General features: G+C 41.6%; 1 protein-coding gene across 3 annotated transcripts in view; it reads right to left on the bottom strand.

The window, feature by feature from the left end:
* The window catches only part of LOC149203499 (hydrolase family protein / HAD-superfamily protein), a 494119-nt gene that overhangs the window by 303176 nt on the left and 174259 nt on the right, over window positions 1–16684 (bottom strand). For all 3 annotated transcript variants that reach the window (XM_089403464.1, XM_089403462.1, XM_089403463.1), the window contains exon 4: window positions 12193–12266. In XM_089403464.1, coding sequence (XP_089259590.1) covers window positions 12193–12266 — 74 coding nt within the window. The remainder of the gene's footprint in view (window positions 1–12192; window positions 12267–16684) is intronic.

Raw genomic sequence — 16684 nt, 5'->3', positions numbered from 1 at the left:
GTTGTTCCTAGCAGAGAAGCAGCAAGGAAGGGGCAATGCAATGCCTACATCATCAAGTTCGAGCCAAGAAGAGGCAGTGCAGAGGCTGAGGGAGGCAAAGACAAGCTCACGCAGAGCCACACAGAGGTCAGGAGGGCTGACGCAGTTGGTTGAGGAAGTTGATTTGCCGGTGCCGAGATTGCGCAGAGCCTAGGAGCTCTAACCTTCAGTTTGTTGGGGTTTAGGTGGCTGTGGGTAAGTTGCAGAGTGGAGCTGGTGGGGTATTGTAGTCAGAACAATACCTAATAGGGCAAGGCCAAGGAGGAGGGAGTTGCTACCGAGGATTTCTAGATGAGAAATCCGGATTAGTGGTGCAACTGCACTAGCAATCGGAGTGGGGGCATCTTGACATTGGCTTAAGGGTTTCCAGGAGGGAAATAGAGGCTCAGAGGGAGTCGCACTGAGAATTTCTAGGAGGGAAGTAGAGGAGTAGCGAGATGGCAGTGAACGGGGTAAGAGACCAAGACAGACTGGACAGAGCCTCAAACTTCGTAGTCTGGAAGGCCAGAATCCAATCCGTTTTAGACAGGAATCGTGTCAAGCACTTCACCTTTAGGACGATAGCTATCCCAGTTGACCTAGCTGATAACGACAAGTACGAGGAAGCAATGGCGAGGGCCAAGAGCATCATTCTTGACAGGGTCAAGGACCATGTAGTACCACATATTGCCGAAAAGGACACGGCAAATGAGATGTGGGAGGCCCTAAAGAAATTGTACCAGCATACTTCTGTGCAGAGAAGGATGTTACTAGAAAATCAGCTGCGATCATACCAGATGCAGAAGGGAGAACAGATCGACCCCTTCCTCAATCGATTGATCGAGATCTAGGATCAGCTAACTTCCATAGGGGCCACGCTGGATCAAGAATTGATGGTGAGAATAGTCCTGAACACAGTCTCAGAAGACTGGGAGGTGTTTGTCAAGAGCATATTGGGCAGGGCAACCCTTCCAGAGTGGGAGGAAATGTGGGTTGCTCTTCGTCAAGAAGAGATCAGAAGGCTGAGCAAGGCGGGAAGCAGCAGCAAGGGGATCAGAATCAAGAAAGAGGAGGAGGTGGATGCTGCCCTAGCATCTGAGGGAAAGCAAGAGAAACGGAAGAAGAAGGATCTCTCCAAGGTCAAATGCTTCCACTGTGGGGAGTTGGGTCATTATGCGACCTAGTGTCCAAAGAAGAAGAGCAAGGGAGAGGCCTCTAAGACCAAGGTTGTGCCAGCAAGGGCAGAGAAGGAAGTGGAGACAAACAATGATTGTGCCATGAGTTCACACACGCCACTTGAGCGGAAGTGGGGAGACATCGACCTGTAGTCAGACGGACTACAAGCGATGAGGGACAGGATCCTCGAGGTACCCAGCCTCTTGGATTAGACCTTGCTACGAGAGCCCCGAAGAGGAGTAGCAGTATTGGCGGATGTCAGTAGAGATGGATGCAGATGGAGCGACAGAGGGAGCTATAGTGCAGGATTCACAGGACAGCGTGAGGCAGCAGTGCAAGAAGCACAGTAGTGTTGCACCAATGCAAGACAGCACAGAGAGGTGTGCAACAGTGCGAGATGCATGGAGTTGTTACAGCAGGGCAAAGGTCAGAGAGGGAGCACTTGTCAGCGACAGAGGGAGTTTCAGCATCGAGGGTGTCTCTAGCCTGACAGAGATGTCAGAGTTGGGAGATCAATTACTTACTTCTCAGTAACTGAGTTGCAGTGCAGCAGTTAGCAGTGGTAGTGCTATGGGCAGCACGATGCAGCATGATGAGAGGGGTTGCAATGTAGATGCAGCAGTGGCAGGACCATGGGAAGCAGTATGGATTCAACAGTGGTAGTGGCAAGGCCATGGGTAGCAAAACTAGATGGAGCAGTGCAGATGATGGGCAGCAAGCTTAGCATCAGCATAGGGACCGATGCCGGATGATCAGGGTGATACTCAGTGAGGAGTATTGCTAGAGCACTGTCCTCGCTAAGAGGGAGTGTTGATTTGGGGTAGCATCAGATGTGCTCTAGCCATGAAAATTGGTGAAGAGGCAAAGGCTCATGAGATCTCCAATACCCAGAAATGGTTTGGGCAGATTCTAAACAATTTGAGAGATATTAAAATAATTAATATTTTTAATGGAGTCCCTAAGTCTAAACTTAGGGAAAATAAAATATTAATGTGAATTAATATAAAATTGTGTTAGAATGGTCCAAAAGTCATGGATCAAGCCAAATCTAATCTTAATGGTTGATTAGGGACTTAATCTCGTCCGTTGATTTGTTAACGAGAAAGTATAAGAGGAGGCTTGAGGGTCACTTGGAGAACACACCAAGAGATCAAGATTTCGACTTTCTGGGGCTGGGTTTGCTGAGAAAGTTGAGAGAGTGATCAGAGTTGCAGCTGACAGGCAGTGAATACAGAAGCTGAAAGGCAGAGATAGCACCGAGAGGATCAACGTAGTAGCCGGAGAGAGGGATGCAGAAGCAGCCAAGGGTTCATGCAGAGCCAGCTAGGGCTCACACAGAGCCATCTAGGAGCTGCGTAATGCCTCAGAGGGCCAGCGTGGGTGACACAGAGGGCCAGAGGACTGACGCAGTGCCTCCAGAGGCTGACGCAGGCCAAGCCAGAGTGACGTTGGGCTAACGCTAGGCCAGAGAGAGGCTGACGCAGTCCCTAGAGGCTGACATTGGGGTTTCATGGGGCAGATTGGAGCTATGGAGCTGCCAGAGTGTTTATCCGGGATTTCAGCCAAAATATCTACTTTCGAGTAGAGAGGTATTATTGCCAATATTTTTCTCTGTTGGGTGAGCTGGATTTGGCACCCAGATTGTATTTTGAAATTGCTTAATAAATCAAACCCTTAGATAGCTGCACCGGTCTTCTCGTATTGGGTTTTTCCGGGGACATTAGTCCAAAAACAACGGTGTCACTTGCATTCTTGTTTCTATTTCCTTCAATTGATGATCTGTAATGTGTTGAGCATGCATTTATATTTATTTCTAGTATTTACATGATAAATAACTTGTTAATTAACAAAACAAGTAGGTAGGAATAAATCAGTAAAGTGAATGAAGGGTTTCTAACATGTCAGACTTAGAAATTCCAACACGAATATCTATGTGTTTCAACCTGTCATGAAACACTAGATTCTCATAGAGCTTGATGCAACTCTGATTATCACAATAAACATTGGTCGCCTCCATCCTCTGCCTGAACAAGCTTACCAGTAGCTTCCAAAGCCATATAGATTCACACATAGTTGTGCTAGCTTCCATATACTCTGCTTCTGCAGAGCTTAGTGCTACTGACTTCTGCTTCCTGCTACACCAAGAAACCATTCCTGATCCAACGCTGAAGCAGTACCCAGAGGTACTTTTCCTGTCCACTGAATTGCTTGCCCAATCTGCATTTGTGAACCCACATAGTCTGACATCATACCCTCGAGATCAACGTTGCAGGAATCGCCCCCCCCCCCCGGATCCTAGGCCGGAATCGCGTCCCGTACGGAAGCGTTCTGGAACCTCCAGGCGAAGCGCGATTCCAAAATTCATGAAGCGCGATTCCGGTTTTTTGAAACGATTCCTGGAATATGGGTAGCGTTGCCCCGGATCCGCGCTTCGGAGGGCGCTTCGGGCCTCTGGAAGCGCCACGCTTCGGGCCCGGAAGCGCACGCTTCACGAGCTCCGAATCCGCGCTTCCGGAAATTTCCGCGCGGGCAGCAATGTAACTTGAATTTTTTTTAATTTTTTTTAAAAGTTAACTTGAGTTTGCATTGAGGGGGTGGGTTAGGGTGAGGTTAGGGTGAGTTTAGGGTGAGTTTAGAAAAGAATAAAGCCCCCATTCTCTTCTCATTTTCTCACTTTGAGTTTATGAGAGTTGGAGAAGAGAAGAGAGGAGAGGAGAAGAGAAGAGAGGAAAGGAGAGGAGAAGAGAGGAGAGCTTGGAGGAGTGAAGAAGGAGGAGCTAGGAGAAGGAGGAGGAGCTTGGAGCAAGAGCTTGGAGGACTTCATCTACAAGAGCTAAAGAGGTAAGTTCAAACCCCAAACTCCCTTGTTTTTTTGAAAAAAAAATTGTATTTTTCTCCTCCCTCTCCTACTCTTTCCCATTGTTTCTACTTGCTCCTTTATTTACAGGTTGTCCACCACCTATATCCATATTCCAAGATGGTGTTCTTTTGGCTTCTATGTATCATTCCACTCTTGGTTTTAATGATGGCAAGGGTGAGGAATAGAGGGGAAGAGGAAGGGGATGAACTTGGTCCTAATAGTAGTGACCCAATGTATGATGAGGAGGAAGGGTTTGAAGAGGAATGGGATGAACTTGAAGGGGACACTGAAGCACAAGATGGGAAAGGTACATCAACACCCTTGTGGAACTATGTGACCAAACTTGATGGGGGAAAGGGTGGTGGATCTTACAAATTTGTGTGCCCTCATGGTTGTCATGGAGGAAAACCATATACGGGTTCATATACCCGTCTAAGGAGGCATCTTTGTGGGGTGCTGGACAGTGATGAAAAAAAGGGTTCTCTGGGGGTACAAATTTGCCCAAACATTTCAACTGAAGAAAGAAGAAAATACATCCAAATAGAGATGGCTGCACAACGAAAAAACAAGAAACAAAAAACTCATTCTGAATCAAGTGCAACCTCTAAATTTGGTAGTTGCCCATCTCCTCATGGTACTTCTGCAACCTCTGGAGGTAGAAAAACAATAGGGGATTTCCTTAATGTTGCTGGGAGGGATGATGTGGATGGAAAGATAGTCCGTTTTCTTTGTGCTTGCGGTGTACCATTCAATGTGCTTCGCTCTCCCTATTGGCATGACATGGTAAAGGCCATCAATGAAGCCCCAAAAGGATACAAGGCCCCCAACTATGAGAAAGCTAGAACAGTGTTATTAGAAAGAGAAAAAGCTAAGGTTCAAAGAGCTTTGACACGTTTTACACATGAGTGGGTGGATTCTGGGGTATCCCTTGTATCAGATGGGTGGACAAATATTAGAAACCAACATTTGATAAATGTTCTTGGTGTTTCTTCTAGTGGTGCAGTATTTATTGCATGTCATGACTCCTCCTCCATCAGTCCAACTGCACAAAACATTGCAGATCTCCTATTGAAATCAATCAAAGATGTTGGTCCGAATAATGTGGTTCAAGTGATCACAGATAATGCAGCAAATTGTAAGGCAGCAGGAAAAATTATTGAGCGTACTCATCCACACATCTTTTGGTCTGGGTGCCTGGTTCACACATTGAACCTTTTGATGCATGATATTGTGAAACACAAAGATTGTGGGTGGATTGCTGAGGTTTACAGGAAAGGGAAGCAGCTCATTAAATTCATCACAGGGCATACAAGGGTAAACTACTTCTATGGCACTTACTCCAAGTTGCAATTGCTTAAAATTGCAAAGACAAGATTTGCTAGTTATTACCTCACCTTTAGGCGGCTAGTGAGGGTGAGACAAGCTTTAACTAATCTGGTGTGTGCTGAAACATGGGATGAAATTAACACTGACACAGATGGTGCTAATGTAGTCAAGGACACTGTTCTTGACAGTTACTTTTGGTCACAGGTTAAATATGTTTTGCAATTCACCAAACCAATTTATTACATGATCAAGTTTGCAGATTCAGATCGACCAGTAATTGGGGAGGTGTATGAGCAAATGGATAGCATGTTGGGGCAGATTAAAGACATTGTTGAGCCTAGAGATACCACCTTGTACAATTATATTCGTGTAGAGGTGCAAAACCGATGGGAAATGCTAAATATTCCATTGCATGCATTAGCATATGTTTTGACACCTAAATACTATCATCCATCATGGCTTTCAACACCAGCACCTGGGGGGGGAAGCAGGAAAAAACCACACCAAGATAGAGAGGTTCACGAAAAATATATGGCTGCATTGAGTAGATTAATCCCTGATAATGAGGAGGCTGCATTGGTACAGAGACAGGTGAGCAACTATACGCTCAACACTGGTCCATTTGGGAGCATGCATGCAATTCAAGATCGAGAGCATTTTTCTGCTCTTGAGTGGTGGAACATGCATGGAGGGGCTACTCCACTTCTACAGAGTTTGGCATTGCGGGTGCTATCACAGGTGGTAAACACTTCTTCTGCAGAGAGGTGTTGGAGCTCTTATTCTTTCATCCACAGTGTTAAAAGGAACAGGTTGAATTTAGACCGGGCAGAGAGCTTGGTTTATGTTCATTACAACTTGCGATTGTTGTCCCATTACTGTGAAGATGCAAAGTCTAATAAAGACTTGTTGACTTGGGACAAGAATCCAGAGGAGCCCAATTTAGAGGATGGAGTGTTGCGACTAGAGCAATTAGAGGATGCTCTTATCCAGGTATGTCCATTGTGGTATGAATTTTCCAATTTTCCCTTATAAAGCATTTCTCTAATTCATGTTTTTAATTTTTTTGTTAACTAGTGTTTTTTTTTTTTTGCATGAATTTTTTGAGCGATTCTAGGATGATGATGACCGTGTTGATATGCCACCACCCCCACCCCCATCTGGTCCCTTGGTTCCTAGGTTCCATGGTTCAACACCAACAGCAGGGGGTTCTTCTTCATCAGTTCCAGTGCCACGACTTACACAGGGACCATCTTCTTCATTGCCACCACGTGGAGGCCCGCCATCACGTTCTATTCGTGGTGGAAGGAGGAGAGATTAGTAGATATATTCACAATCTACTTCTTTTTGTCATAGATTACTCATTAGACTTGTAGACTTGTGAATTTGAATTTTGAACCTTTTTGGCTTGGCGGTGACCAAGTGACATATTTTGTAAACATTATTATTTGAATTTTGGACATGACAAATGTTGACAGTTGCTCACTTGCTAGATAAATCATAATATGCTCTATGTTTTATGTTTTATAATATGCTTAAATGTTTTATGTTTTATAATATGCTTAAATGTTTTATGTTTTATAATATGCTTAAAAATTTGATGTATGTTTGTAATAGCTAGAATATAGATGATTGTTGTACTAGTAAGTAACTACAATGGAATCATGGATGCCATATCTATCTTGATTTATGCAAAAATATGCATGTTTTCATGTCTTCTACAATTAATTTGGTATTTGGGATGTTTGTTTTGAGTATAAATGCAAAAAAATATAAAAAAATATATATATATAGCAGACGCTTCCGCGGACGCTTCGCTTCCTAGATTTTTGGAAAATGACGCTTCCGCGCTCCGCGCTTCCGCTTCGCTCCCGCTTCGTGCAACATTGCTCGAGATATCTCAACCCATACTCGATTGTGTCGCATACATACCTCAAAATATGCCTCGCTACTGCCCAATGTACCCTCTTTGGTTCTACCATAAATTGACTGATGGTATTGACTATGAAGCAAATATCAGGCCTAGTGTTGACCAGATACATGAGAGAACTGATAAGTTGTCTATATAAGGTGGGGTCAACATCCTTGTTACCTGATGCATTTATCCTCTTCCAATTGGTGATCATGAGCATAGACATGGGTCTACAATTTCTGCATTCTGAACCTCTTCAAAATATTTGTAGCGTATCTTCCCTGCCCAAGGAAGATCTCCCCGTCTTTCTGCACACTTTCAATCCTAGGAAATAGTGCATCAGACCTAAATCTTTCATATCAAATTCTGCTACTAGGTTCCTCTTGCAGTCCTCTATGAGCCTTAATGATCTTGTCAAGAAGGGATCATCCGCATACAATACTAGGATGAGTGGCTCACCCTCTACCATCAAATAGTAAAGGTTGGGATCTACGCCACTCTTGACGAATAACATCTACTGCAAATAGTTGTCGATCTGACCAGACCATGCCCTGGGAGCCTGCTTGAGCCCGTATAGAGCTTTCTTCAGTCTGCACACGAGTGTGCCTCTCATGAGTATCGAAGCCCTACGGATGTTCTATGTACACCTCTTCCTCTATCAACCTGTTCAAGAATGCTGACTTGACATCCATCTGGTGAATCTGTCATCCCATTGAGTTGTTAGGGATATAACTAACCGAATAGAAGTGTATATGGAAACTAGGGCGAAGGTCTCCCCATAATCTATCCCTTCTTTCTGAGCATACCCCTTTGCCACGAACCTAGCCTTGTACTTCTCCACGCTGCCATCTGCAACATACTTGATCTTGTAGGTCCATTGAGAACCTACAACTGACCTGTCCTCAGACCTCGGCACCACCTCCCAAACACCATTCGTCATGATAGAGTTGTATTCTTCTACCATGAAATCTACCCACACCTGATGTTGTGTGGCTTCCTGAAAGTTGGAAGGTTCTACAACTTGAGCTACCAATGCTTGATATCTGTCAGGTTGTCTGTGTTCTCTCTTGTTCGTCCTAGGAGCTCCAATGAACTCCTCTACATTTCTCAATGTCTGACGAACCTCTTTGCTGGTTCGACCACTAGTGATGGGAGGTTCAACTAGCTCCTCCTCATCCTGCCCCTATTGCTCTGTCTCCTGAGATCTTAATGGATTCCCTGCTCGTGAGGAAATGCTAGTACTGGTCAATGTACTGGATCCCTGTGACTATCACACTAGTAGTTCCACTGGTTGCCCTTGCTGTTGGACCAATGGAGTTTCAGTTGGCTGATTCTGATCACCTACAGGCATCTCACGAGATCTCTTGAAAGCTCGATATTCCATGAACTTTATGTCCCATCTCATTATAATCTTCCTATAGCTAGGGATGTAGATCATGTATGCCTTGGAAGTTTCACTATACTAAACGATAAATCCCTTCTCTCTAGTTTGATCCAATTTGGTGCACTTCTCATCTAGCACATGACAATAAGAAATGCTACCAAAGATCCTGAAGTGACTGACTTCTGGCTTCTTCCCTGTGAAGAACCCTTCTGGCATTTTCTTCCCCAATGCACTTTGAGGATTCCTATTCTGAATATACATTGTTGTGTTACATGTCTTTGCCCATAGAAACTTGGGCAAGCCCTGGTCATTTAACATTGCTTTTGCAACCCCAACTATAGTTATGTTTTCCCGCTCCACTACCCTATTCTGCTATGGATTGTATGGAGTCGTCCACTTTCTTCTGATGCCTTCCTTTGCACAAAAATCTGTGAAGTCTTTATCAATATACTCTCCACCATTATCTGAGCGAAGCACCTTGATTTTCTTCCTTGTTGCATTCTCTACGAGAGCCTTAAACTCCCTGAAATGATCGAAGACTTCATTCTTGGTCTTCAAGAAGTAGATCTAGGTTTTCCTGGAATGGTCATCAATAAAGGTGACAAAGTATTCGGCCCCACTGAGAAATCTAGTGGACATTGGGCCACAAATGCCTGAGTGTATAAGTCCTAACACGCCATCTTCTTTGTTGTCACTTCTTGGGAATGTTGCTTTAGCATATTTCCCAAGCATGCACCCTCTGCACACATCATCGTGTTCCATGCCAAGTTCTAGAACACCTATTATTATCTCCCTGAGCATCTTGAGTGCTCCATGACGTAAATGTCTCATTCTCTTATGCCATAACTCATTCAGTTCCTTCCCACTGCCGTTGTCACTGCCTATTAGTTCCATTGGAGAATCGAGTTGCAACCTGTACAACCTATTGCTTCGAACTCCAATCTATCTCACCTTCTTCCAGCTCGAGTGTTTGACAAACACTTTCTTCCCTACGAAGTGAATATCATATCCCTTATCCTGTAATTGGGATACTGAAATGAGGTTCATACCTAATCCTGGCACATGTAGTACATCTGTAGCATTGGCACTAGCTCCTGACCCCCTCTAAAAATCGATGGTACCTCTCCCTACTAAGGTACACTTCGTCCTATTTCCCATCATAATTTGAAAGTCCATCTGCTCCTTGTAGCTAGAGAAATATTTTCTAACCCCTGTCATGTGAGTTGATGCCCCATTGTCTACATACCAGACACCCTGTGAAGCTGAGCCTAATAGGAAAGCAAATTCATCCTCCAACCTAGAAGATAAATTTGAAGCCCCTTGAATGTCAAATCTGTCAATGGTCATACTGAATAATTTACTGAAGACAATATTGGTGCTATTCCTCTTCCACCCGGCGTTGATTCTGCTGCTTCAAACTGCTGCAAAACCCTCTGCGTCCAACCAAGGAATCTGCTCAACGAAAATCTAAGCTGTTGTTGTTCCCTCTGAACAGCGAAATTCCCTTTCCGCTTCTGAGCTTCCCAGCTGATCACATACGCTTTGATACCATGTGAAAAATTCATCTATTGCAATAACTGGAAATTATTCTCCTAATTGTAATTTTAATTAGACAATTTATTTGCTACGGAAAATAATGAATAAAATCAAAACTGCAATTTTCACCATAGAAATTCTGCGTAAAATAAAATGTTGGAAGCTAAAAAATTCTAGCACACACATAAAAATTAACACAGTTGTTTTTGGAAAAATGTCCCCAGAAAAACCCAACTTGGGAAAACCGATGCAGCAGTATGAGGGTTTATTTTATTATGCAACAGCTAAAATCTGAGTATAATAATTTGGATGCTCTGTTGGCAATCAAATCCAAGAGAAATACTGGAAAAATTATTGTGAGGACCTTTCCTCACCCCACAGATGATTTTTGTCCCCAGAACTGCCTCCCCATCCACATGCAATCCCTTTTGTGTCAACTTCTGCGCAAAGCTTGCATAGATCCGACTGCAGTTGTCTCCAGAAATATTTGAAACCCTTAGCTCTTTCTTTGGCTAGCTCTGGAATTGACTCACCGCATCGTCTGACCAAAATCCTAGCCTCCAATTGTTGACTCACTAGCTCCTCGAGCTAGATCGAACTGACTAATGTTGTGCCTGCGCAGTCCTTGCACAGACCCTCTGGGAATTTCACACTCCCTCTCACTGCGTCATCCGAAACTGGAAGACATCCTCTGGAAATGTTGCTGACCTCCTCTGCCACCTGCTACTCACCCTTTGACTCAATCTTCTATGTTGAATCTCTGCTACTGAGAAAATCGAACTGCCTTGGCAACTGAGTATCTGCACTGGTGTGTTCTCCATATACCCGTCGACTCCTTATAATTCTTTGTTGGAGCACCAATGGCCAAGATTAAAACTTAATCAAGGGCTCAGATTAATTCCTTGTCGATTTGTGTGAGTTTCTAGAGAATTCTCACCTTATGTCAATTAATATTGATTAATTAACCATATTCCCTAAGTTTAGACTTAGGAAATATTTAAAAATCGGCTAATAATCTAATTGAGCCATCTCTAGGTGAAATTTCTGGAAGCGATTTCTGGGTTTTGGAGATCTCATGTGTTTTAGCCTCTCGACCAAGTTTCGTGACTAGAACACATCCCAATGCTACAAAAACTAACAACCATAATTTGAATCATAATCCTCCTCCAAATGTCATCATTAATTAGGCAGCTCTCTCACATGTTAGTAGAGTTGCAACCAATGATCGACTCCTATTTGGGATCACATGTATCAATCTTTTCAGTCAAGGGTTCTCTCTTGAGGAGATTATCAAACAATATATCAACTCCTTAGTGATTGATGCCTCTATTGGCAAGTCCACTTCTTCTTCAACCCCTCATTCTACTTCTAGCTCCAATGCGCCTTGATGTTCACACTTATGTTCGACATGGGTTTTTATATCAATATTGCTATTTTATTTTATATATTTAGTACAACGGTTGTACTTCAAAATCCCATTAACCTACTATTATGTGTCATTCATTGGGCACTAATAAAATTCTCTTATTTTATCTTATCTATAAAAATAGGGCCTTGCACCTATAATCACTAAAGGAGATGCAAGTTTATCGGGAATCCCTTTAGCCTTTGAAGAGGTAGCAACATCGACTCTTGACCTTATGATAAGCTGATTGTTAAAAGTAAGCATATTCTTCTATCTCAACTCCAAGTGAATCTAATAAACATTGTATTGAATGTTTAATCATAGTATTTAATCCCTATTGTTAATCACTTGATAGAAAATCTAAACATATGCCATTTGAGGGCAAGCATATCTAAGGGAATAATTGTGCCATCAACAATGTGGAAAGAACCAAATAAAAAGACAAAATCAAAGACTATACCACTAATAGAGCACACATGTGAATAACTACTTTGACCTGAGCTAGATACTAGAAACACAAAAAGGTCATTGAATACAAATTTCTCAACCATTGTAAACCGTAAAATAACTCCCTCTACCTGATGAGGCAACACTCGCACACCTAACAGACTGCCCAATTCAGAAGCTCTTATTGATTCTCGCACACCACCTCCTAGTTAATAAAGATACCATTAGAATGCTTAAAAACACACTTACAAGCCAAGAAGTAGTAATAAGCAAAAATAAGATCGATTTTATAATAATGCATAATATTTTTCTTATATCTATGACAAGAGATAACAGTGGAAAGACATTCATTATTGAATGACAAATAATTTCATGATCATTCTATATGCTGAATAAATTGTGCTTCTCCCCATATAATAAACATGCATATAATAGCTTACCAATGTAAGGCACAACATGTAATGACACTACGCTTAGAACACAAACTAATGGGGAAACATATTGAAGTGAGTACTTAACAGATCATCCACACAATCTACCAGTTGTAATACCAAAAAAGACGTATGACTGGTATGTTCTTTTTGCCTACAAGATTTTTTTCAATTTTGTTATTCAAAACTACTTCTATGAACCAATTTACTATTGCAAAAAATGTGAGACTGAAACAATAAAAAACAAATTCCAGAATTAACATGGGAATGGTTGAATGATGTACAGTCATCACACAGTGGCCAAAGTGAGAATTTTTTAACAGCTTAGGCATAAGACAACAATCAAAGCAAATACAAAACTACTACAGTTCATCATCGTGGGATAAATTAAATGTGACAATGGAATCAATGATGGTAGTTAGATAGACCTATGTAATAAATGATAAAGAGAGATAAGTCTTGCCACCTTACCTTTGGAGTATTAACAATCCAATAATATTAGGAGTCAATCTGTAATAAATTGTCATTATAATAAAGTGTAGCCCAACTACCGAACATTGATAAATGCGTATCTATTTCAGTGTCTCAATGACTCTACTTAAGAAAAGTCCATATTCAACATCTGCCATACACATTGTATGTGTAACCATGGTATATGTTTAGATTTCCTCATGGCTGCAGAGCACTATCAGTCATCTGCCTGTAATTAAAGAATGTACTACGGGAGTTTGTCTGAAAATCTAAGTCCCATGACATGGGGACACAGGGGATGGGGAACATGTGGATATGAGCATTCGATATGGGACATGGAAGACCCCGGAAAGAAGACACGGGAATAATTACAAATTACATATACAAAAATGAAATACAGACATAAAGATCCACTTTTTAAGAAATTAGAACATTTACAGAATATTTGTACGACTGGTTGATGCATCACTGATATGATCAAACACAAGAAATTAGAATATTCAGAACACGTCATAAAATAGAAGTGTATAAGTTAGAACCATGAACTGTATTCTCTCATTAGGTCATTGATGTCATCAAAATCAAAATGTATTACATAGGTACTGAGACCATGATACTATAGGTGGAAATGGCAGTAGCAAATACAAAATAGTGTAGATATGAGAACTGTACATGGAAGAATCTCATAGCTCGTCACTGTCAATCTAAGTCACAGGACACGTCCCCTAGGGTCCCGTGTCCCGTATTTTACGTATTGGACACGAAAACGGCCCTAATACGTGTCCAATACGATTTTTAACGTGTCATAAAAATCGAATACGTATTCGACGTTTTCCATTCGTGTCATAAATTTAGAATACGCGTATTTTGTACATAGAATACGTTGCCCTAACGTATTTCGATGTTTGAATACGTATTGAAAAAAAAACGTGGTTTATAACGTAAGCGTCGGTCTATTCCGGCCCCCGGGTTATTTTCGGTTGTCTGGAGCTGTCGTGTGGAGCTGCGGGAGTGTTCGTTCAAGACCAGCGTTAAACCAGTAAGCCGAATGATATTTAATATTTATTATTTATGCTTGTAATGATTATCAATTTATCCCCCATATCCACTGTGTCTCTACATCGATACCCATCGAGAAAAACAACAGACAATACTTTGAAGTTCCGGCTTACAAACTCCGGTTGGTTAGTGAGATTCGGTGAACGACTTGCTAGTTGCTAGTCAATTGAGATAATGTCTTAGCTATCCAGGTCCTCGACCGTAGACAGTAAACTCAAGCAATCTCGAACATAGCTTCATATTACAAAGATCTTAGTTTGCAACACAGTGGACTCAAATCTTCACTGCAGAAAGGATTCAGATCAAGCCACAGATATGGATTATACCTTAGTCTTGGTTCTCAGGTTTAGTTTGGATCACAGAATTCATACTTACATTTTCCAAAGAGATCTTACAGAGAGGAGGCTCAGTCCTCTCAGTCTCTGCACAAACTTCAGACATTTGTCATAAAAATAGTTGACTTAAGATTTGTTCAATTTTCCACGGGGATATAAATGCTTGGATAGTCACCTTCTCACTCTTCCACAAACTTGGACTGTAACATAATGTAGCTCGGACTTGTTTACTTTCTAAACCATAGAGATGATGAACTTTTCATTATTTGCAACAGTAATATAGCTCGGACTTCCTTTCCTTCCTTAAATGCTTGGACCTTGAACCACAGAGAGAAGAGACTTGGACTATCTCAGATGAATGGCCTATACCATATTCTTATTACCCCCCGGATCATAATTATGCACTAAGCAATACCACAGCAACATAGCAGTACCACATGGATATAATTAAGATTTGTTTCATAAATACAATAGGTTAGAACTTGCTACATATGTTTCACAGGTTTTTAAATTTTTTTAATGGTTTTTTCATCACAGAAATGTTTCAGAGTGCCACGTTTGTTTGCTGAGACTTCTTTTGGTTGCCGAAATGTGAACGATAAATGTAAAACCCAGTAAAGAAACAATCCTATAATTTCAATTTGGATCTCTGAGTTTGAAGCTCAATGTTCAGATTTCAGAATATTAAAAGTTATAGCCATCAGCGCTTTGTTTGTTTGGTTCTGTGGTTCCAGTTCTCTTGCTTTTGTTGTGGATTCACTTAGGTTTTTCGTTGAATGCAGGAGTAAATTCCCTTTTGGTGTTGTCTTGGTTTGGTTCAGGGATAAATTTCTTTTATGTTTTGGACTTTCAGATCAGATCTTTGCTAGATTTTTCTTTTATTGTTTGGATCCACCTTTGTATCTTCTTGTAGCAGGTAATTGCTTGGTTCAGGGTTTATTTTATCTTTTGGTTGGGGTTTTTGTGACTCGCTTGATTGTATTGCAGGTCTTAAATACCATTTCCAGTTTGCACTGAGAGGCCAACTTCATATGGTATCCTACAGCACATTTGCATGTACAGAATTAAAGCCCACATATCAACTGTTACAAATTTAATACTCTGTACTTTGTATCCTACAGCACATTTGCATGTACAGAATTAAAGACACATATCAACTGTTACAAATTTAAAAATTAATACTCTGTTCTAGTCACTTCTGATCAGTTGCCAACTTGCCACCTTCTAAGGACATCTTCAAGGCATGGAACCCTGCTTGTTTGTCTGTATTCATAACTTCACCGTTACAGTCCCATATGAGATATCTGTAGCAATCTAAACACAGTGACACACTGATATAAACTGTCAATACTAAATAGTCATCCTCTTACCTGTGTAAAGGAGTGTCAAATTCATAATTATTGCGGTTTGTGACAAATTGACAATTTACAAACAGTAAGAAACAGCAAGACTTTAATTGTGACTTTAATTGTTTTTTTTGTAGGTGAAGGTGTGTGGACTTTATAACAGTGAGAAGATTAATGGCTCAATCATCCAAGGCAGCCGGCAGAGGTCAAAGGAAGGGCAGTGCTTTTCGTGGTCCCCGCCCTCCAACTCCAAGTGTTTCAGTTTCTGTTTCACCTTCTCCTGGTCATAGTGCCCCAAGTGCTTCAAGTGAAGCTGTAGGTGTTTCTCAGCCAACATTAACATATGATGCTGCTGCAGCAAGACAACAAGCACAGCTAAAAAAATACCCTCTCTGGAAGTATGTAACCAAGAAGCAAGTGCCAAAGACTGGTCCAGGAGGGAATGTGCATTGGTCTTGTAATTTCTGCAAGGGTGAATTTAAGAGCACTTACTTTCGAGTTAAGGGCCATTTGTTGGGCCTTCCTTGTGGAATTGGAGCATGCAAAACTATCAGTCAGGACGAAAGAATGGATTTGGAAAGGGAGGATGCAGCTGGCTCTGTGAATGTGGTGGCAGCAAGCAGGAAAACTAGTAAAAATGAAGATCCTCTTCCATTCTTGAGGAATTCTAATATTAGTAGATTTGAGAGAAAAGAAATTCAGCCAACAAAAAAGAGGGCAGCCCAAACTTATAGTGGTCCAATGGACAAGATTTTTCGGCGTGAGCAGCGAGATGAGGTTGATCTTACATTGGCATTCTTTTTCTATCTCAACTTCATTTCTTTTAATGTTGCACGGTCTCCTATGTTTATTGAGATGTGTCGAGCTCTAGTTGATAGGGCTCCAATTGGGTATGTGCCTCCAAGTTCAGAAAAACTTAGAACCACATTGTTGGTGAAGGCAAGGAAGGAGGTGGATAAAATTCTACAACCTATTAAATCA

The sequence above is a fragment of the Pinus tabuliformis genome, chromosome 2_1 (assembly GCF_031772625.1).
Source record: "Pinus tabuliformis cultivar Carrire ecotype Pingquan chromosome 2_1, CPIR1, whole genome shotgun sequence".
In the NCBI taxonomy this organism is placed as follows: Eukaryota; Viridiplantae; Streptophyta; class Pinopsida; order Pinales; family Pinaceae; genus Pinus; species Pinus tabuliformis.
The sequence above is the reverse complement of the archived record's forward strand: the minus strand, read 5'-3'. Positions and strand labels throughout refer to the sequence as shown.